We start from the raw sequence: 24,758 nt of genomic DNA on the forward strand, positions 1-24,758 counted from the left end.
AATATTCAAGGAAGGAAGATAAACCATTATCTGTATCCCTAATTGAGTTATTAGTGTTATTATATTAATTATTACAATACCAGTTACTTTACCTATTTATACATTTTTTTTCTATTTCAAGACATTATTTTGTCTACAATAAACAAAACTCATGTAAACATGTATCCATTACGAATTGGTGTACAGATATTGATTTTATTGTATCAGTATAGTTACACAGGAACTTGGACCTGTTAGGAATAACTGTGGATGTCACTGTGATGCCTATGGTGTTATTTACATTATATATATGGTGTTATTACTTCTTTTCATACCGCCAACGTTTGTCATTCCAAGTCACAGTAAAAGTATACTATCACAACTGTTAAGGGGTCTTAACTGTATACTTTTACTGTCTACTGTTCACTATCAGTTTAACAAGTCCCCTGACTACCCAGTCAGGGGACTTGTTAAACTGATAGTGAAACCAACTTTGATTTGCCCGCATTTAGCTCAATATATTTGATCCAACGAGACAAGCAATAAATATGGTCTATACAACCAATCCTTCGACGTACTTATTAACCCAATATCCCTGAGTCTACATCTGACTTGTCCACATTTCTATATATTTGAATCGAGTGAGACAGGTAACAAATACTTTTTTTTTATTGAGAGTTTTGAGTTGTTAGGTACTAAGACAATAGAGCTATGATATCACAATAGATCTATTATACTCGCCCTATATCAAAGTTCGCTACCTATACCCGTCAGGGACAAGAATTGAAGGACATTCTTAGGAGCAATGATTTTTATGTCCCCAGGACAGAGTATATAATTTCTAAAGGAGATATTTTGTTTTTTGCATGAATGGGCACCAAGCACCAAGAAAACGCTACTAGACATATTATGTGTTGTAGCGTTTTCAGCATGACAAAATCTGCAGATTGTTGTTAAGCAAAGCAAATACAATATACTCAACATACCCAATATGACCTCTGGCGCTCTATAGTGGCGCGTGGAGACGATGGTGCTGTGGTGTTCGTGGTCGAAGGTGGCGCTGCCGAAGTCTATCAGTCGCACGTCGCTGCGCTTCACCCGTAGTAGGTCATGGGTCTGCAAAAGGACGTACATATAACCAATAAAATATATGCTTGAATAAATATAGTAGGTGTACTTTTAAGTCCAAACTTAATATCCTTTATAATCCTATATAATTCTATTATATAATTCTAAGATTCAATTCTAATTATGAAACTGTAAAATTGATTATAAAGCCAATAAGTTCCCTCAATGAATTTTTAAACTGTTGCCAGTGTATTCTAGAGCACAAAAAATATGTTACATCTTGCAGATTTTTGTACTACAATGTCGAATGATCGGAATTGATTCAAGAGCTGTTTACATGAACTACAATGATTACACAATAGTAATGTATTTTATCAATAGAAATAAAATTATTGTTAACAACGTAATGGTTAGCAAACATCGTTTACTTGATACGATCATTTATATAAAATACATGGGATTTTCCTCCAATTGTATTGCTGTACTAATTATGTACTTATGATAAAAGCACATTGTTTCTACTGTTTATATGTAACTCTTAGTATGTATTATATAATAACGAAGGAACTAATTTATTAAGGACAATATATTAATAACTACAGCTACTAACTAATTTACATGTCCATAGTATTTGAATATTATTACATAATTAACATTAAGTATAAAAATAGTTTCATGATACAATTTTGTTGACCTAATATTATCAAAGGTCTATTAATAAGTATTATCTATATGTCTTTATCTTTTTTATATCCACCTAGCTGACCTGACCACGTGTTTGTGGCTCAATAGTACCAATATTCAGGTCGCTTAAACCTATTATATCTCTTAAGTTCGACCAAATTACACACAGTGGGGCAAAGTTCGTAGAAATTGGTTTAAGTACTTTCAGAGTTTATCGTAACTGAACATAGCAATGATAATCACAACGTTAAAAAAGAATATTTCCAATAATGCTGTTTAGATGGCTTACTCATTTGGCATAATTATTTTATATCCGTCTCACATTGTATGCAATGGAGGAATATGTTGTATACAATACACCCATCAGATTGACTCCACGCACGCGATGATGTCCCATGAGAGGCCTGGACATCATCGCGGTTGAGTCATGGTCAACTGATCACGATACTCCAATTGACCCTTTCGTCTCATCCTTCAGAGATCATGATGATGATGATGATGGTAGTGTCTACGTGATCACTATTTTGTCATCACTCAAAAAAACTCATTCGGAAAATGAATTAGTGCAAAATCAATTTACCTTCTTAGAACTACTGTATACACTGACTGCTTCATAGTCGCTATCTACGAACAAAATGTTCTCCGGCTTGAGATCTGTGTGTGTGAGCTTATTCTCGTGTAGGAATAGTACGCTGTAGATCAGCTGGTACGAGATGTGCCGCACCTGCTCCAGGGGATACGGCTGGTAGTTATTATCTTTCTGTAAAGTCAAACACATATAATTACATAATGTAAATAATTTAACTATATCAGAGTGGTGCTTACATAGATAGTTATGTTTTTAACTATTTGGGTGTCAATTTTTAGATCTAAATTGAATTTAAATAATTAAGTTGTATTAAACATTATATTTCCGATAGAATTTATCGTGGAAGGGGTTTTCTGTGTCAACCTGTACGCTACGTGCTATGATCATTGTCTCATCATAGCACGTAGCTTAGTACGAATTCGTCTAGTTTTTGCAATAAAGACTAACAAATATCCATCTTAACAAACGATCGCGTTCATTTTTGTTTGGAACAAGTTGACATATCATCATCATCATCATCATCGCAGCCCGGAAGAGGTCCTCTGCTGGATAAAGGCCTCCCCCAATCAGTAAGTCGACATATACCAGTTGAAAAACAATTTCATTTGTGTGAAAACGGAAATATTTTAAGATATAATTATTACGTTATTAGAACGACTTGTTTTTGCATTACATTCCTGGCATAACATCGACGATATTTATTCAGCAAATCTATTTTAGTGTATCAAAAGTTAAATTAGAGCTGCCAATTAATATCTATACATACGTATTATGATTGGCTAGTGGAGAATATTATGCAGTGAAAATTTGTATTTAAACTCTACTCACCAGGAAGTCGAATACACTTTGTCCGAGCATCTCAAACGCGATGCACATGTGGCCGTGGTATTCGAACCAGTCCAGCATCTTAACACATAAACTGGAAAGGAAATAACGTCATCGTTAATAAAATTTATTTCACACCGCCCACGTTCATATTTACTCGCAGACAATATCAATATAATTAGACATAATATCGTGAAAATCAAGGGCGTGGGTATGTGCGCGGGAAAAAAGTATCTATTTAGAAATATAGGAGCAAGTGGCAGACGGTATTTTTGTGTTTTGAGTTGACATCGCACGCGCTGGCGGCGGGCCAGCCGGCCGCGTCGCCTCGCTGGAGCCGCAAGGTCATCAGTTGCCACACGAACCGCGCGTTCCGTTACCCGCTCGCCGATCAAAACTAGACCTGCCTTGCAAACCAATATACAATAAATACAACAGGATACTCACTTTTTACAATCTGGGTCTACTTCTGCTAATTTTTCTAAAACGTTTATCTCTAATTTTGCAGCCTCTCTGTACTTCTCAACGTTCTTGATTATCTTCAGAGCCATTCTGTGTTCCCTGAAAAAACATTATTACATTTTGTTATAATATTTTACTAGCACAATATAAAATTCGGTGTTTGCTGGCAATAAGTATTGAAAGGCGACGCGCTAATATAAACAAACTAAAATAGCGACGAAGAATCAAAGTAAAGCACGCAATGCCAAACAATGTGTGTCATCATCCGCTTGCAGAGATGTGAATGACACTGGATTGTCTGATTGATATGGGTGATTAGTGTAGAATATGTCACTGAAATCTGTTTATTATGCTCATTAACAGCGGAAATCCATAAACTATTTTTACTTCATCTTTTTATAGTACTGGCAGTGGCAAAAATAATGACGGTCCGCCAGATGGAAAGTAATAACCGTTGCCTATAGACCTAAATAACATTATACACCTAGAATTTTGTTATCCATGGTATTCTTTATCCGTCACTTCTCTTGGACACTAGAATGTTAATTTATGTAAACGGGGTATGCCAAGAGAACTAGTGACAGGCAACCTAAGAAATGACTGAGCAAGTCGGCTGAGTCAAACTTACTTTGGCAAATGACGGATATTTTAAGACGCTAAATTAAGAGCACCCAAAATTGAAGAATTTGTATGAAGAGTATTATTTTTCACTCAATACTAGTCAATATAAAATATTTTTTTAAGTACTGATTTACCGAGAAAAAATAAGATATTTATTCATACATATTTTTTCTGACTTCTTCCAATTACTTCTCAGTCATAAGTTTTAACATTCTATCTTTGTTTTTATAATGCAATTAATATCTTTTATTATTCTGTATGTCAGTATACATATATAATTATAAAGTCATTTTAATGCATGTACATTATCAAATACATAAATGTGAATAAATCATAAAGATTAAAAATATTAGATGCAGAGAATAATAATATACTCACATTTCTAAATCCTTCACCTCGACCACCTTGCCGAAGGTGCCCTCACCGAGCGTGTCGATGATTTTGTCTGTAATAAAATCAAGTAAACTTATTAGTTTAGGGGTATAGAAAATAAGTCATGATGGAATTTGGTATTGGTTTTGGTATTGGATATAATAATAAATAAATTTATATAAAATTAATCACTTTCAATTGGAATCATCTTTAGTGATACCAATGACAGTAGCTCCAACATGACTTTGAGGAAATACATATTAAAACTTGTTGCCGTATTCATTATTAGAATTATAAAAACAAAAAGTAATAATGAGAAAATTTAAATCTTCTCACAGATCACTGACAATCACGAATCTCGATTGTGGGGCTAGTGTAGGAAAATTCCTCACTATTGCAAAATGCTGGGTCGGATTTTATGAAATGTGTATCTGTTTACAAAAATATTTGAATGACGTGTGTTTAAGTGTGTAGAGTTGAGTAATGTGTGTATTTGTATACATATGTTCGTAAGTTATGGTGTGGACACGAACATCTCGCTCCCATGACATATCCGGGCCAGTACACCAGGTGTCCGTCCTTGTCGTCCTTGACGGAGGAGCGTGCTCGGGAGCTCTGCAAGCGCCGGCGCCGCAGTCGCAGGGTCCAGTCCAGCAGCAGTCCAGAGCAGCACACGCGCCACACGCCGGCATCACGTCACACGCACCAGCGCACCACGCCACATGCCACGAGGAGCGCCACGCGATCGCCACGACCCGAGTAGTGTTGTACCCAACAATCAAACAATGGAACGGTTGCCCGTCAGACAAGCGACAATTGGTATGGTGTGTCGTACATGCTGTTAGAGGGCAGACGAGTGGACGCTACGGAGGCGCCGGGCGGGCGCCCGAGACCAGCTCGGCCACCCGCCGATCTGGTGCGCCGCGCGCGGGACCGGACGGGGAAAGGGAAGATCTGGACTTACCGGAAAGGACGGGAACCGATGCACCTCACACACACTCTCACTTGTAAAAATCACCTTACACAATGGATATTGAGGATATAGTGTCCACCCGAATATACTAGTCTAGAAAAATTATTTTTCATAAAATATCTGTTACTAACAGTGGAACCGGTAGAATTATCATAATTCCGTTTAAGCTTTGCCTTTGAAAAGATTTTTATACTTAGAAAGGACATATTAACTTGAAACACACGCACAAAATACGTTAATACGTGCAATATCATTTTTTTATCATTATAATATTTACTTCACAGGTCAAAACATTTGTTAGTTGCCTTATTTATTAGTAAGGTAAGGTGTTAGTTAACGTTGTAACTTTGTCACTTTTTTCAAAACTACCTTCTGATGCAGTAACTTTTCATTGATTCCAAACTACCTAATTTGTTTTTGTAAATAATCTACGTATACTTATTACTGGCATGCAACCTTTAATTAGTTTCAATGTTACTAGTTAAAATGTAGGAGCTTTCTAAGATCAATTATTATATGTATGCGTTATACATTTTAAGTAGGGTAATATGTTTATTTTGCGGCTATGCATTTGTCGATACGAATATACATAATTGTACAAGCCTATTTAGAGATTGAAAAACAACGGACCAGGTGTATGTTAGCGGCACACAGAGGCGCAGGCGATTAGCGTTGTGCTTACAGGCGGCGTGACCGCGCGCCGCATCAAATGCCGTGGCCGCTGAGGACGGTGTCGGCTGCGCAGCTCGGGCGGTAGCATTACCACGTCTCCAACACTTATGGGCTCCGGTTTTTTAGGTATGATTACGTCGGCCGGCACTTCCTTAGTATCTCTATCTGTGATTCGGCCGTATACCTCATCCAGGTGCGCATATTTCATTATTAAGCTCTGAATTTCCTTACGCCTAGTTTCCCGTTCGGTCAGTACTCGATCTCCGACTGGAGTTTTGTCATCGTCCTCTTCGTCACTGGACGGAAAGTATATTTGTTTTTGTCTGCCTATTTCTCTAATTGGTGAAGAGGCTGGTGTTTTTGTTGTCTTTGATTTCGAGTTCGTTTCGTTAATATCTACTGTTATTGGCGATATTAAATCGCGAGCTCCTGGATGGATATCAATGTCTATAGGTCGCAATGTCAGTTTACCTTTTCTATCTTTAGTTTCACTTTTTTCAGCTCTAAGAGATCGTCTTTGATGTCTTCTATAAATACTGTCTCTGTCTTTTCCATAGTGAGGACGATCTTTGAGTGGTATATCATAACCATTCTTTAGTTCTTCTTTATCTTTTTGTTTCGTATTTGAAGATAAACGACGATCTGTGGTATTTCTGTAAGGCGTTTTGTCTCTAGTTTTTTCACGCGAGTAATTATTTCGTTTAAATGAATTTTCACCAAACACTGCCGTTGTCAAACTTCTCATTAACCCTCTAGGAACTGATGGCTCCGGCTCTAAAGTTTTATCTCTGTCCTCTTTGTCTTTTCGGGCCCTTTCCTTTTTCTGTATAGCAATTCTATCCAATACTGAGGAATATTTATCTTCCAAACGACTACGTGTACTACCTAATAATATATTGTCAATATTGTGGTTGGCATCTTTGAGAGGGTATCGTTTAGTGAAGGGCGAAGATTTACTATCTTTTATATGAGCCCTAAGGAATGAGTCACTGCGGCTAAGAGTACTGATACCTGAGGTTGCAGAATGTAAAGGTGACATTTCGATCCGAGATTTAGATCCACTTAGGTAACTCGAATAAGTTCGGTCGTCTAATTTTCTCGGCGCCGGAGTGGCTCCGGATGTTAGAGATGCGTAAGGCGAAATATGTCTACTGTTCTCATAACGTCGTATACTCGCAAGTGCAGGATTTTTATTCGTCAGTAACTTCTCATCGTATCGAGTTCTGGCCGTACTTAGCTTTGCATCAGCTATTGCATCAGATTTCTCAGACGGTCCACGACGGGTTAGCCTATTCATAATGCTGGAATAACCATCAGACAATAATTGAGTTACACTAGTGGTGGAAGCACGACTGTAGCGATTTCGTCGAGGGGTGGTCGTGCCATTAGCACTGACTGTAGCCATATTGTACAACTTTAACAGATTCCAATTCACACACACTAGCCAGGATATATCACGTAGTAATCGAGAAACGTCATAATTTCACACTAGAGGAAGACAGACTAAACATTACTTTTCTTTGTTTAACCGGCGAATGTCGCGGCACCGAACATTAGACTGGGTCTATCTAGAGATTGGGAGCGTACCTAAGCGCGAACGAATTTCAGAAAGATCACTAGCGCAGTCGAGTGCGGCCGCCGGTGCCAAGTAATGGTCGTGGACTAAAAATATCGGCAACCCGTGGGAGCGCCCTCCCGCGCACTTGCGAGGTGTTCGCCACGCGAGAGTTTCTTCGCATTACAACATTTATAATTAATATCCACAACTTTCCTTTACGTGGTGTCCTTTGGTATAACTGCTCTTCAATACATGTAATTATTTGCATTCTGTATGGAAATAATGAATAAATCCGATTCACGTCAACCGTAATTCAGCCACCTACGTATGAACATGGCAAATATTTTCTATACGCCATCACAGTATGTATCTTCGTGTGAAAACTAATTTAGCCGATAATAAGTATACTGTTTTATTAGTGGGCCGCCTTCATTGCTCCTAATTGATTCTATTATACACCTGCATTTGTGAAGCATATGTACGCCTTTCTCTAAACAGTGAGCACCAGAGCCAAGACAGTTTTGTCAATAAGCTGCAAGTAATTGGGTCAGTGGAGCGCGTGCGACTGAGCACTGAACAATGACGCCTGCGCACACGGTAGCCGCTGAATGTCTCGGCACAAGAAGTCATTCCATACAGAATACATAAGCATTACTCCATAGGTCAGATGTTCTCTCGTATCTATCTTGTTTATAGATAATTACGTTTCAAGAGTTCTGAATCATTTTAGTTATGGTTGAATCGAACGGATGGAGCCGCTTTGATACGTTGAGTGTCACGAACCCTATACATGTCTCACGGTTATCACATTGTAAACTAATCATAACACATCTATTTGTCGTTCGTCTGTTGTTAGAATAATCTATATACTGAAATCTGACCTCAAAATGTCTTAATGTCTGTATCGCGTTCAAAGATATAAATCTATTAAAGTGTAAATGAATTCAGTAGCATTATTAAAAAATAATACAAGAATTTACAGTATTGTTGCACACAGTATGAACAAACAAGTCGACGCCATTGCATTATTGGAAATTCTACAAAAATCACAACAAGCATTCCTAAACTGCGCGACCTCGTTGATGAAGTTTTCTGCACTATTTTTTTTCTATTTCTATTTCAAAGGTCGATTATAATAGCAATATCTTCACGTTATTTTAAATGCTTCAAATTATGATAAGTATTCTAACACTAGAATATTAAAAACTACATACGAATTGATGAAACTTTTATTGCATTAAATAGGTGTGTTTAAACAGATGTTACGAATGTACGTACTACATACCACAGACCAGCATAAACCCCATTCATCGAGTATTTTCGGATAATTAAAATCAATAAATTGTTTCAACATGACCGATATATTATAGGTTTTCATTTTGATTGCAATGTGATATTAAAATAAAGCCGAAAATTTACAAAATCACTTTAAACACAATCCACAAAATACATTAAGGGCTTGCTCAAAGCAACTAGCCAGCTGTTTAGTACGATTATGGGGATGCAGTGCAGGTAAGAACGGGTCTTGTCGTTTATTGGTCCGTGTATTTTTTAGACAGGGGTAGGGCTTGTTTCGCATAGTATTGTTGAGATACAAAGAATTCCTTCATGTTGGGCTACAAGGTATTAGTTTGTCAACGTTGCTTATCATAAATGTATATTTGAACTATATAATTTTTTAACATAGATTTATCTAGCGGCCTGTACCAAACTTTATTCCGGTCGAAAAATATACATAATGTACGGATATAAGCAATGTGCGTCTGGAATAATGTGCCATGGAAATTATAAAAGATTTTTCTACAAGGTCCTGCATATTATCTCTACACACACACAATACTGATCCCTATTCATAATATTAATAGATAGCTTATTTTTTTAATATTGCATAATGAGACTGACCTTTCCTGCAAGTCGACTACACGCACTGTCCACATCAAAAAGGATCTCCGCGAATACGGAGAGTAATTTTGCAACATCGTGCCACTTGCACCTGTGCTCCTTGAGAAACCGCTTGTACAGATCATAAAAGGAGGTAAGCCGGAGGGGCATCCGTATTCGATCACGTTTAATTGATAATTCTGCCATTATCTTTACTCACAGCACAAACATAGCACTAACTTTACAAACTAAACAACTATAAGAACGTAGTTGGGGCGTGTGAGTCCGCGGCCGGTTGCCTGATAACTCCGGCTCTACAGCTGTAATATGCAATAGCGCCACGCTATTCAACTCAAGCACGCCTCCTCTTTACTAGTAGATCGTCACAACAAAACATCTAGATTACAGAAACACGCGATACAATGGCAAATAAAAACAATATTATATGTATTAGATAACTGTTTGCATCGGCCAATGTCTAAGACAGGACTGAGACGATATTGGACGAATCATTTCAATTAAACATGGCAAGCATTTATGGAACCGATTATTAGTAACGAGAGCTCGGTTTGAACAGGATTTATCCGCGTTGCAAATTTTTGTATCATTATTCCTATACTTAAAAGAACAAAGGCAACAAATATTAGGCATCATGAATGATACACCATTAACATTGTAGACGCGAAAGTGAGCGTCTCTGTTGATTTGTTATAATTTAACGCTAAGCGGCAGAAATGATTTTAAAGAAAATTAAGATGAGGATAGATTGTAATATGTCTTTAAATTAAAAAAAAAAAAGACACCAAACGAAGACGTTGAGTGGAAGTGTGGGGTGAAAGGGCTAAACATTTAAATGTTATTTCATTTGTACCTACAAACAATCCTGCATGAGTGTTTCAATATTTTGAAGGCAAAAAATCACAAACAACCCTTGTTATGAAATGAATGCAATAACACATTATGATGAGGAATAAACCTAATACAGGGAGCGCGCCTATCTCGGGATATTAAACTGACTAAGGCATCAAAAAGCAGGCCAGAAGCGATCGAATGAGGAACAAATTGAAATCATCAATGACTTATATGCGATTGTTTTCGCCCATATGTCTTTTATTAAATATATTGCATTATCCAACATTTAATCCATTGACATATAGTTTATTTACAATTCTATACTTTTATTTGTATCTACGTCGCAGTTTGAATTGATCTTAGACATGAAAATTATTTGATATATTTTCATTTTGATTCCGTTTCATTCGCGTGCAAAAGTTACACTGCAGATTTGAACTCAAAAACGTGACGTGAAATACATTTTATGATTAGACGAGTTAGGACACGAAGATATTAATTTACGAATATTGTTTCATTATTATATTGCAGTTATCTAATTTCTGCACGTCGTCAGTATAAGTATGGTTTATTTGGTGATGCTTAGGAACGTTACAAAATAAGTCAAATTAAGGTGACGTACATGGAGCTTCAATGTAAATGTTAAACACCCGTACTTAGATAATTACCGTAACGCTGCGGAATATGTTTGGCGCAACATGACCACATGAACGGTATCGGCAAGGTCGACCGGAAGGAACTGGGCATTACCAAATAGATAGGTAGGTTCGAAACAGCGGCGTACCACATTTATCAGACGATATCTTGACCGACGGCGGCCGCGCCACATTAATGATACGCGATAGGGAATGTACTCATTGCTGTTGTGAACTTGACCCTAGGCTATACAACATCTACTATTAGCTTATCGTTAAGAATAAATTTGTTGCGAGCCACTCGGTTACATAGTGATAGTATTAGTCAAAAACTCGTGATGGACCCATGTCAAGATAAAATAATTAGGTAAATATAAGGAAAGTTTTATGATAACTTCTAACTGACATGGCATGCTTACTCGAGGATTTAATTTTAGTTTGTGTGGAAATAATAGATGCATATGAAGTAATTAAGTTTTTAGGTATATGTATACTACTACCTATAATCCAAGTCCATATTATTTAGACCAAAAATTTATCTACTTATTTAAGAGTATTCATAACAAAGTTTAAGAAATGAAAGCAATGTTCTTTCAGTTGATAATATAGTAATAACATACCTGGATATAGTACTGTTGTACGCTCTATCCTGTCTAGTAGGTATCTACTATTGTCTATATAATTAATACAAATACTAAATTTTTACTGAATGTACGGGAACGTCAACCACAAAAACTATAAAAAAAATGTTCGCAGGACATAGAACCTGGGACCAACTGAAGGCAAATCAATATATCAACCGCTTAACAAAGATAATCAAAATATTATGTGAATAATGTAGGTAAAATAAATAGACATAGGATGACGCTGAACGTCCATGTTCTCATGCTAGGGGTTTGATTCACAGCTCGTGCCGATTCAAGCCGGATATAGCAGGTTTCAATTTGTGCATTTCATGCTACAATTCAAAACAATTGAAGCGCACGCCTCTTCATAACAGTCTATTAGGCAAATGTGTTTGCGACAGAACGTTGTGTTATTACAACTCACAGTTATGTACTTTTTCACTTGAAATCAACCAATTTGTAACATTACTAGATTTTCAACGTAAGTACAAATAATAATAAGTTATGACGTGGTGTTATTATTTCGGTCTTCAAATAGACATTATTAAATTGCATATAAAATGAAATATCATTGACAAAGAACAACATTCATCATTGTATTGTATTGCTTTGTTCCATTATTAACTAACAACAACATTAACAACAAACAAAGATAAAAACAAGAATTTTATTTCTGAAATTACTATCGAGCCTGGTTTTACAAATTTATTGCTACCGAAATTAGTAAATTACAATTAATAATTTTTTTACACATATATGTTTATTTGGCACAGTTTAGGAATTCACTGTGACAGGTTTTCACAGTTTTTAAAGTCTGTTTACTATGGGCACATACATGGTTTTATTAGGTGGGAGGCGAATGAATCGGGAGGGGCTGTTATCATAACAGAGCGGGCATGTAGAATTCGCCTAGGTGAAGGTGATCGTCGCGATACTATTTCCGTACGCATACGTCGTTCATGTTTTTAACTGAAGAATGTCATGTACCGCCATCTAGAGTATGCGATCAAAATCGCATAGCTTGCGCCAGCTGCTCATCGCCTCATACTATTTTCGTCCGCCATGCAAATATTGTTTACAACAGATATAAAAAATCATTGTTTTATATTTATGAATTGAAATAGATTTATAGATAGTTAGAAAATAGAACTGCAAATCTTGCTACGTAAATATAAAATCACACACAGGCTGTTCTCATTATATATAAATTTTGATACTTAGGTAAGTATGTACGTGTATTGAAGATTTTGGGATATTAGAAATAGTTAGGGGACAACTTGCACAACTAAAGAAGCTGTAGTAATGTATTGATGCAGTTATTGTCAAAGCAAAAGAATGACAAGTTTGATTAGTCAAATTACCACTATATGAAATATAGTAAAGGTGACCTTGACAATATTCTATTTATAATGATTAAAATTGACCTCAGCTATGGCATAAAAAAGGCTAAGAAGATGGCGATGATTAGCTCCTTGACCTGATAATATACGCTAAAATAGCCGCGTATTGCCCTCAATACGTGTTAGCAACGCATTGCGCAGTTACTTTTAATAATAACATTCACAGATTTCATTTTAGTTGGATTAAAGATGTAATTAAAAATGCTAAATGAATTTATTGTCTGACCTCAACTTCTTTCGGTTGCTTTTCAGGTTTGAGTTGCGCAGGAGGAGGTCGTGGTGGTACAAAAGAACAAGATGGCTGAGGTTCTGTAGCTGTAGGCTGATTTGTTCTTGGCGGTGGAATCGGTGGGGCCTGGCAGAATTTTGTACTCTTTTCCGTCTCTTTTGGATGATCTTCTGTATTTTGAATAAATATTTGTGGCGTCGTTGATAAATGGTTACTCGTTGATCTCGGAGGCAACCAGGATGGCGGTACTTCAGGAGGTTCAGGACGATGCGCTAATGCTATTTTATGTTCAGTGTCATTACTCACAACACTTTGATAATTTTCATTATTTTCACTTATTTGTGATGGTGGAGTTTTAGTTTTATATTCGGTAGAATTATTTTCTATATTTGTAATTATTTTCGGTGGTTGTGACTCCGGTTTGTTGTTTAAATTTACATTATGTGGCAAACTATTAGGTATTGGAGGTAGTTTAATAGGTAGTGGATCTTGAAGTGGAATGGATGGTAATTGACTTAAAGGTACTTTCGCTAAAGAAGTGCTTGAAATCCCGTCGTTATACTGTAATTTTGTTTTATTTTTCACTATTTCGCATCGTGCTTTATCACTTTCTGGGGGATCTGCCAATACAGGTGAAATGTCATCTCTACTTTGAGAAAAGTCAGTGCTGTCACAACAAGAAAATTCATCTAGGCTTTGCACTAAATCTAAGGCAGAAGCTTCATGATAGTCTGTAGAACAAGGTGAAGTATCATCACTAGTGTCATCGGCACCTATATGAGGTCTCTTAGGTGAACTTTTACTGCTGGGCACAAATGCTAAACTTGATGTAATATCGTTAGATATATCCGCATTTAATGATTCATCACTTTGATTAGATAATTCTCTATTAGCAGAAAAGTCAATTACACTATTTTTTTCATCGTCACTAACTAAATTACTTGTACCTACTTCGACCGCTGATGTTAAACATACTTCTGGATGTTTACTAGTATTATCATTTTCTTCTTTCGCATTTGTAACATCAGTAACAAGCGTGGCAGTTTCTTCAGGTTGACAGTTGTTATCTGCGAATGTTTCGATTTTAGCTTGTTCTATCATCGGTAAATTCATATATTGAGGTATGGCATACTCTAAATCAGTCAAAGGTATATAATTAATACCATCTTGGTCACCCATAGAAGTATTAAAGTGTGGCACAAAATACTCAAAATCGGATGGTTCAGTTCCATAATTTGACCATGGATCATGAGGAGGTAATAAGGGCACTCCATCATAGTACAGTTCAGTATTGTAATCACTACCTACAAGTAATTCTGGCTTATAATCCCAAGCTGGTACGAATGAATCTTCAAACGCTAAATAATTTTCAGGTAAAACCACAGTGTGTTGATTTATATGTGTTGGATCTAAAGCGAAAGAACCGTCATAAAATGGATTATTGAGCACAAGCGGAGCAGGATGTAGAGGTCCACATTCCATTGTTACTTCAGCTTCTAGAAATAGTCCATACTTAGATAAATCTGGTTCAGATCGTCCATGTCTGTAAGCATTATTGTGATTTTCATTTTGTTTACAGATATCTGATATATCAAAACTGCGAGTTCTACGCAAATAATAGTTATCGAATGCAAAGTCATTGGCACTGCATTTTGGCTCAAGCACATCATTTACTTGATTGTCAAACACAGTTTCATAAGTAGGCACACCGATGTTGTTTATTTCATGTAAAGCATCTGCATCATTTGTTGGAGCGACGGAGGTGTCAGTAGCAATGTCGAGGTTGCTAACGTCACGAACATCGTCATTAGGTAATAAAACCACATGTGGTAGAATTGGTGGAGGGCCACAGAAGAGCAAGTTTTTAGGGGGTGGTCGTTGAGGCGGCTGGGCAGCCATGTCTTGTGCATTGGCCGCCCGTGGCCCTACGCGGCGGTCTCGTATTTCGATACAGCGATGGAGACGCGCCGGGCGGCCGGCTGAGCTTTGCGACTGACTGAAGGCGGACCGAGTGACGAAGGCGAACACAAATAGAACGGGCGCAAGCGCGAGGAGGTCGCCGTCTCTCGCGCACATCTTCACGGGCGAAGGCGCACGCGCACGCGCACTTTCAAGCCAAACCCGCCCGGTGTGTTATCCTAAACAAGCACGCTGACGTTTAACGCTTTATTCTAGTTCCTCACTATACTACCAAGATACGCCTATGTACCTATGATTTTAAATGAATAAAGACAGGTTTTCGGGTGGACATTTCATTGTTGTGAAAAGTGAGTGTTGGGTTTGATATTCATTCTACATATACCCTTTCGTACATCCGCTTAGTAAAAAATAATAAAGAAACTGTGTAACTGACCTGTTCAGGTGGTGAACGTGGTGATGACTCGTCACGATGATGTCTCCTCCGCCTGTGCGATGTAGGTGAACGCCGGTGATGCGATCGTTTGGAACGTTCATTTCTCCGCCTCCACGAATGCTCCGAGCTGTGAAATCATCGATCGGTAGGCTGTAGGGTTAGTGTATAGGAGGAGTACAAGAGTTTTGTGCAAGAAATGTTTAAGGTGAGATTTGAGTGTTCGCTGAGAGTTTTGCAAGTTTTACTAACGTTGGCGACCGGTCTGCATAACTGGAATACGGATCTACTAGCTGAACAAGGTGGTCTGATGGTGGCAGGCAGCACGCGGTAAGAAGTGCCTGCAACGCTGGCCATCGCCTTTGCCCCGTCCTTGTGTTTTTGATTATGACTCTTTCCCATAAACACCATTAACATAACCTTATGTTATTTTTGTGTATGAATATATAATTAAAAACTATACCTTAATTTTATTAAGATAGTAGAGGGTTATCCTACTGATTAATAACAGAGGTTTGGCTCTCAGTCATCCAATCATCTTTAATGGGATGAATTTGAAATAAATCGCCAATATGTGAAATATAACATGCATAACTTGTTATTGTCATATATATGTACAGCACATTGGTTTAAAGATCTATATTCTGATGTTTTGGTTGTGTGAATTATAAGAGAGTTACCTTACATACACATACTTCACAAATTCGCGTTGTATAAAGCCTTGGAATACAACTAATAAAAATACAGTAGAGTAACTCGGTACTGGTTTAGCAGTTTAATGAAACTAGTACCAAGTTATACTCAAGCTTCTATATTATAATGTGACTATTGCTTGAATTCACAATACGAATATTTGTGAACGAAATTACTGTAGTGAAGGTTACACCTAATGACGTGTCATCATGAATAACATTGTCAATGAGCAACTATAATAATGAGATATGTAATTAATTATTAAAAAGTGTCGATTAAATGAATAGAGGCATATACGGGGAAACAATATGGTGGGCTATATCGTGGTCACTATTGGGCTAGGTGCCGGTTTATTAACACGTAAATTAATTGGCAAGGACCGGCACGGGCTGCGGTCACAGAGGTACTGCCAGCGCACGAGATAGTTACTAAAGTAAAGAGCACAATCAATTCACGTTTCATAATCATAGCCGTTATAGTTATAGACCAACATTCAAACAATCGAATACTCGACGTAACATGGCGCAATGTCATCTTTGTGGGAAATTACTACCGATTGTAATATAAAATACAGAAAATATATTACATCGTTTACATATAGATAAAGTTAACTGTAGTAAAGTAAATTTATAGAGTTAACTGTAGTTAACTCTATAAATGACATTCAATATAAAGTTTTTCGAGGACGGCTTACCAGCAAACTCTAGAATTTTGAATTCTAGTACCAGTTGTACTAATTTTTGATAAACTTCGACACCTATATTCCTTTATGTGAGGTGTCATAATAACGTGTGTTATCGACTATCAATGCAACACTTTTCCTAGCAATTATTAATGAAACACTTGTACATTGCAAGAGTAACGAGCTAACAAGAAATAACTGACACCAGTTGTATGTAACATAGATCGCAGTCAAGTCTAATAGGATTAAATTCTATCTAATTGGTTTACTCGGCCATATTCAGTTGCTTATTTATAATGGAAAGAATAAAACATCTAGTCGATTTATAAAATTTGAGGGAAAACTCAAGTTTTTCCGTTACTCATGATTGTCGGAGAAGCCAGATGGCTTTATGTATGAATGTGAGTCACTGAGTCATATTGTTACATTTTGAGTAAATGAGTGCCATCTAGCGGCGAGTAGTAGCAACAAGTAGAACACGTTTTTACTTAAAATACCAGTGTAATTATGAATAATAATACTGTTCGTAGTTATCAATTATATTTGTATATATTGATATACACTTCAGTATTTTTTTTTTTAATAATCTATTACTAATATGAATTAATTGTATACATATATACGCATTGAGTAGAGAGACAAATTTGTATTTAAATAATATAAGATGGCATATGATGATAGTTTTATCAGTACATTCCATGTCATATATGACAAATACTTGTATTTCGTGCAAGACATAATCAAGAAGTTTCTAAATAGATGTCACTATTAAAAGTATCTAGAATCAGTACATATATTGGACAGGAAATTTATGATTTAACATCTACTGTATAAAGTAATTATAATAATAATCTATAATTGTAATATAAGAGGATTATTTAATGGAATGCTGTCTCAATAAATAAATATAATAAGAAATTGTTTAACATTCTGCTCACTTCTAACTTTTATTATTCGATGATTCAATGACCTCGGTGGTATGGTGTAAACCACCATTTTACACACCGTTTTACCGTTCGACTCCTCGCACGGTGCAAACATTTATATTTATAAGTATGGTATGTTCTACATATATTATGTATGTTTTTAAAAAAATATCTATATATTTGTATGAGTTGTATAATACCCATAATACAAGATTTATAAGTATACATAAATTAACCGATAAAACAAAATTATACTGGAAGTAAAATTAAGTTATCTGAACTGTTAAGTGGTCTAATCCTAAAATGGTATATACAATATCTAATAAGCGTTGCTGAGGACGTTTGCGCGGGCGTCCATAATATATCACAACAATCCTTAGCTAATGTCACATTGTTTAACGCCACAAGAGGTTGAACTTGAACACACAAGTCTCTAGGTTGCGAATCATACATACATGGATACAATCCTACATGATCTGCGTATATGTAATGTAGTTTTGATATACATTTAATGTATTATTTACGAAACCTATTTTACATTAAATACTATAAACTTTGTATACTACACTTACTACCCCTAGACTTTAATTATATAATTTGGTATAAATCAATGAATGTCCCGGGTCACAAAATATATATAATTAAGGGACCGTTCCGGCTTCGCATCTTGGGATGACAGATAGTATTTATTGTAATAGTGAAAGAAATTTGAAATCAGTTCAGCTTGGCTTTATTCGTTCCATACATACAAAAATACAAATATTTCCTCTTTATAATATAAGAATAATAAATACATTATATTGTTTATAATATGATTATAATAATTGATGCGTCAATACAAAGATTATCGATTACACATTTCCATCTACTACACATCGCACGTCTGACACACGACGCGACGAATAACAAACATAGAAACATTCACTTTCGACGGACGACATCACATTATCGGTCCCTAGTATGTTACGTATTCCCAAAACCGGCTACTAAAGAAAATTTCTAAAACTAGCGCGACCGGTACCGCACGTCATCGTCATGTCATCGATTTTTTATTTACTCGTTAATTATATTTGCAAGAGTTCGTTTTTCTTATTAGCATCGTCCGTGTGTAAGTTGTGATTCGGTGAAATTCCACAATTTGCTTTCGCTTCCTCTTAGCCGACTGCGGCAGTCGAAGGAGTATTTAATTGTGGCGACTTAAGGTGGTCGTAGAAGGTGAAAGCGAACATAGACGCATTCGAGACTCGCTTGTTTATGCCATAGCGGCGTACACTTTCGGTTTTGTGTGGAAGATTGTAAACTCTTGTGATAGATAACGACACATGTCAATATTAGTAGACAACGCCTGGGTTAGACTATTTGTGGGTTATGATGGGAAAAGGAGTAAGTTTGTAACAGAAAATTCACAGCTACTAAAAAAAATGCACGCCTCTAATGAAGGAAGTAAACTAATATTACAGTAGATACAATTCCTCTGTCTTCATAATTCATTGGCATAATGAATGGAAAATAAGAGATTAAACTAATAGAAATATTTATGGGTAAAATATTAAAAAAATACTTGCATACGAAAAGAAACCTTAAACCTTGCATAAGTTAAACATTCCTAATAAGTATGTAAGTGCTATACCTTATAAGTTTACAAGCAGCAATAGCTATGTAAATTGCAGTTTTCACACAACCTTTGAAGGAAATTGTGCAAATACGAACAGAGAACGTGATAAAGGAAAACATTTATTGTAATGCGGTCAACGTTCAAGTAATAACAAACGGTATTCAGATAACGGTTCTTTATATTTAGAAACACCGAACACGTGTCATGGATTGAATCATCTTTTCACTGTTGTCTGATACTATACAACCTTTCTTGGTGATTTATGTAGTTCGCGTTTTACTTTCGTTACCCTAAATCTTAATGTTTACTTTGTGAGGTTAAATGGAACAAATTATATTAATATATAAGGTTAAAGAATTTGTCTCTTTGTGTTTAGTAATCAGAAATCAATGGTCGGAAATTAAAAATCCTATTTAATATAGTATCACGCTATAACCAATTCGAAACCAAAAAGAAATGCTAAGCGAAAACCAAATGATGACGATAGCTGGTACGAAGTGTTGAAATCGAAGAGGTTAAAACTGCGGTGGAAGCTAGATTCAGTATATCTATGAGATGAAAATCAGACTGAACTAGGCTCTCAGACTTGACCCTCAGAGAATAATTAGATACAGTAGTAACCTAAGTAGATACCTATTAAGAAAAAAACTGCACAAACGATAAAGCATGCAAAGGTCAGCAAGGCAGCGAAGCAAGCAAAATCGCGGCGAGAGTGGAACGCCTCTGGCACAATGACCATAATCGATCAACTGGCCGGTGCACACTGCTGGCTCGATTACGAAATCGAAAGCCTCAGTCTGCGACGTGACACGAGCTGTACCCGGTCAAGGATTCAGCGCTACACTGTAACCTAGGTGCTTTATGTTCAAGTACTAACTAAAAAATTTAGGATGAAAACACCGGTGCTCATGTGAAAATTTATATAAAAAAAAAGACGTGACTAACACTACATAAGTACTATGACACACAATTACGTATAGGAACGATCCCTCAAAGACAGCATTGCCCCATATCGGTGACAGGGAAAAATATTTCCGAGTTACTTTGGAGATTATATAAAAGAGTAGAGTAGAGTAGGTAATAGATTTTACAAAAAGTAAAAATTTATAAAAAATTCAAGAATTACAATGCGAACTTAGCTTTTTAACGCATTAATACTAAATAAAGGGATTACATTGACAAGAAATAATAATAGTGATTTGTTGAAACGATTTTCAAAATTTGGTACCTATCTAAAAAAGATGCAGTGTTTCAGTATGTATATCTGTGGAGAAGCACAACGAAGTGATACCATCATAAAAGCTCAGCCAAGAGTAAACGACTGAAGAAAAAGGAGAATCTGTGGAAGATGACCCGTGGAACCATAAGAATAATTGAAAAATTATGATCGTCTATTATTCAACTCGGCTCAATTGTTTAGGTGGCTCTAGCTCGAAATAGTCATTAGATAAATGTTAGATCGAATTTAAAATAAAATTCGAACAATCCGGTTACGCTGGTACTCTAAACCCTATAATTTGGGCACAACAAAGAGTGTACGGTACGATGGGCCGCCTGTCCTGGCGGAGAGACAAGGCCGCGCCGGATGAGCGATTACTGTGAACCGTGTCAACACTGCAGCCACAACTATGGCCCGCCCGCGCCGTGCCGTCAGGTCAATGACAACTATGGTTCTAACAAAAAATAAGACCGACTATGCCTTATTCGTTCAAGCCGTAGCAAAAACAGCGAGAAAACAACTATTAGAAGATATACCAGACTCTATAGTAGACAGGAAAGCCTACTTAAGAAACCCAATTTGATTAGTTAGAATGTTATAATTCAATATTTAGTTACTAAAAGGCAAATGACCTGGAAGCGGGGTCATAAGGTGGAACATTAAACACCACACAAAAATATACGATGCTCGTCAGATCGGGTAACCAAACATTAACCTTAATTATAATAACGCCAGAAAATATGTTGATCCATTACTTATATAATCATAGTATGGAATAAAATCTATATTTTTATAGCCACTGAAGTAATTTTGGAAATGTAGGTTACCTTTGATTTTTATTAACGTATATAACCTATTATTAACCAGTTATCGCTCAAGTGGATGGAATTAAAAATAATATTTAAATTAAATATATTTTCTAATACAATATGTACGACTTTATTTTAGGGGACAGAATAAACCATTTTACGTATATTGAAGATGCATTAGTTCCTGTGCATTTTAAGAATATGAAACACGCAGCGATAAGTTATAAATTATCACAGTTATTAGATTTAATATTTTCGACAGTAAGAGTTACAGGAACAATTCGTGCCGTTATAAAAGGAAACTTAGGTAGATCTATTGTATTTTAAGACTTGCAAAACTTGAATGCGATAGCGGGGATGATATTTTGCATGTTGCGTTCACATAATGGGGACGGTGTGCGTTAACTTATAGTATAAAACATCACGCAATGGAAGTTAAGCGATTAATGAAAATTATGATTATATCCAACATATATTTTTCAGCTTAAACGTGGGAAGAATTGACTACATAATACCTTCGTTAAGTTTATAGATTGCTACGATGCAATCGCCCGCCACCGCTGAACTGGTTATTGACCAATAAGGAAACAAATTACACGAAATGAACATTTAATGACCAGCAAAGCTGAATGTATATATTACAGTCGTTTATTTCTGATTCTATAGTGTCCTTATAAGTGAATATTATGATTTGGTTGGTGGATATATTTTCGCGGTTATACCATCCACAAATATATTTATTTCTGTACTAGTAAACCGCGACTGTGCGTGTAATGGTCGCATATTTTTCATTTTTTGTTTGATTGGTTATTCTACTTGTTTGATCAATAAACGCTTATACAAGTTGCTTGTAATGTAAATAAAAGATGTAATACGACTGTATATATTCAGTGAAAGTTAATTCGAGTGGTGTACAAGCTCTCGACATTTATAAGATGTACGTGAAGTGTCTGCTAATGTCTCTATTAGTATTAGCATTATCACTTGCGGGTTACGTATCTTTTTGTAACGGGAGGGTTACCTCTACTGCAGTTGTCAACGAATACATTATTCAATCAATGAAAATAAAAGTTGCGTTTACATTCATATTATACACGAAAGAATATGAACTTACAACGGATTTTTGTGTCGTCATTTTTCTTGCTGTTTGCTCTAATTAGCATTTCAGTTTTTCAGGGCACCGATTTTTCGGTTTCGTGAGAAGCAATTACTATTCAGCAATGTAATTTCAGTTACGATTTTAGTTTCGACTAATTTACTAACGATGTCGAAACTGGCAATTTTGCGCGGATAGTGGTAATACAGTAAGTTCGGGCGGATCACAACTTTTTTTTACGAAAATACTTTCTGAGTCGCATTTGGTTCCTGTGTACAAAGTCACTACCGTAGGTAACGTTTTCTGATCAATGTATTCAATACACCTCATTGTTGTTTTTATAATATTTCTGATAAGTACTCTAATTCCTATTGTTAACTAATGGATTCAGACGGATGGAATTATTAATAATCTACTACGATAACGCAACACAGATTTATCAACATATTGAACACATTCTTGGTTACTCGTCTGTATAGTTTAAAACTATTTTAAACAAATTTACCTAAACAAAACTGTGCTGTGTTAATAAAAAATGTAATCTCTTTAGTTAAGTTAGTAATGTTATTATAGTGTATGTACCGTATTTATATTCATATGCATGTAGTAAAAAACGGTTATTTCAATACTAAAACGGACACTCAAATTTTATTTAATATGTATACATGTATAGATTACAATTTCTATATGTTAGTAATAGTTTCCGATTCAAGAGGCCATAATTTATTGGAATTAATGAAAATGACTTCAGGAGTGGGCGACATATCCCCGATTTCCCTAAATTTGTCTGCCTGTCCCTTTCCACCAAATGGACTATTGTTATCCGTCATTACCAGTTGTGTGTATATAAATACATATATTATCATATATTCGGTATACTAAATGTATGGATATTGTTTCAATGTATAATTAATATGAAAGACTTCTTTTAGTAGTTCCAGAACTCACGTTTTCAACAAAATAAAGATTCCAAAGGGAAGAAAAGAACAATAACCGAATTTCATTACGTCATAACGCCTACTAAGTTGACAAATCCTTTGCGAGCATACAAACCAGGACAGGACCTTGAAACATTCACTGAACGTTATCGAGACGAATCTGAGCAACGGCGGCTGTGCTGGTCGCCCACGAGTGTGCAGCACATTCGTTTATGTTGTGAATGCGACATGTTATAACATAAACATAATAATATACACTGTGTACTATGACATTACCGAGTCAATACCCCCTGCGTTGAATTTTAATCACTGGTATTTTTATACAATGTAATGTTTTAGAATAGAATTGTCCTTAACAGTATATTTATAAACTGATAACTCTTAAGAATTTGATGCAAGAGAAAAATAATGAAGCATATAGCCAGAGTTAAAAATAGAAATAGCTTCAAAATAGAATAGCAAAATTTTTAGTATATCTAGTTTAGCTATTAAATTTGTTACAGATCTATTGTTAGACAAAAATAATAAGTAGCCTATTGGCTAAAATACATTCTATATTGGACACAGTATGAACGAATAATTACATACTTAACATGATCGCAATATACGGCCTGAAAAGAATATTTATGCCTTTATGCAACTGCACATAGAGGACGCAGTCAGACAAGTTAGTTATGATGTAAGTTTTTCTATGATACTTAGGTTAAAAATATTCTGGTATCAGTTTGAATATACATTTTAAGTAAATAGTGGTAATGAGCAACGAGGTTGAGCAAGCAGCAGCTGCGGGATGGAATAAAGCGCAGTGATGGTGAGTCATGGCGGTTATTGTGCAACGCTTTGTACAACTAGTCCCCTAAACCTAGCAGCTACTGTCGCTATCAACAATTTGCTGTCACATGTTTCAGTCAACAACCAAATATATGATCTTAATGTAAGTACCAAACAATTGCAGAATATTTGTTAATTATGTACACTAATATATTTTTGATTAGATTTTGAGT

At 36.0% G+C, this 24,758-nt stretch overlaps 1 protein-coding gene across 5 annotated transcripts in view; it reads right to left on the minus strand.

The window, feature by feature from the left end:
- The window catches only part of LOC131847850 (dual specificity protein kinase CLK2), a 32,685-nt gene that overhangs the window by 4,960 nt on the left and 2,967 nt on the right, over positions 1-24,758 (minus strand). For 3 of the 5 annotated variants that reach the window (XM_059197521.1, XM_059197523.1, XM_059197522.1), the window contains exons 1-7: positions 13,424-15,621; positions 5,134-5,215; positions 4,607-4,673; positions 3,593-3,706; positions 3,149-3,239; positions 2,312-2,491; positions 966-1,095 (exon numbers count right to left, since the gene is read on the minus strand). In XM_059197521.1, coding sequence (XP_059053504.1) covers positions 966-1,095; positions 2,312-2,491; positions 3,149-3,239; positions 3,593-3,706; positions 4,607-4,673; positions 5,134-5,215; positions 13,424-15,502 — 2,743 coding nt within the window. In that variant the 5' untranslated portion in view covers positions 15,503-15,621. Of the gene's footprint in view, positions 1-965; positions 1,096-2,311; positions 2,492-3,148; positions 3,240-3,592; positions 3,707-4,606; positions 4,674-5,133; positions 5,216-6,255; positions 8,214-13,423; positions 15,622-15,779; positions 15,907-24,758 lie in introns of those variants that run through there. The other 2 variants (XM_059197525.1, XM_059197524.1) reach the window with 2 other exon arrangements.

This window comes from Achroia grisella, unplaced genomic scaffold (assembly GCF_030625045.1).
Source record: "Achroia grisella isolate CSIRO2021 unplaced genomic scaffold, CSIRO_AGI_Agris_v1 utg544, whole genome shotgun sequence".
Taxonomy (NCBI): Eukaryota; Metazoa; Arthropoda; class Insecta; order Lepidoptera; family Pyralidae; genus Achroia; species Achroia grisella.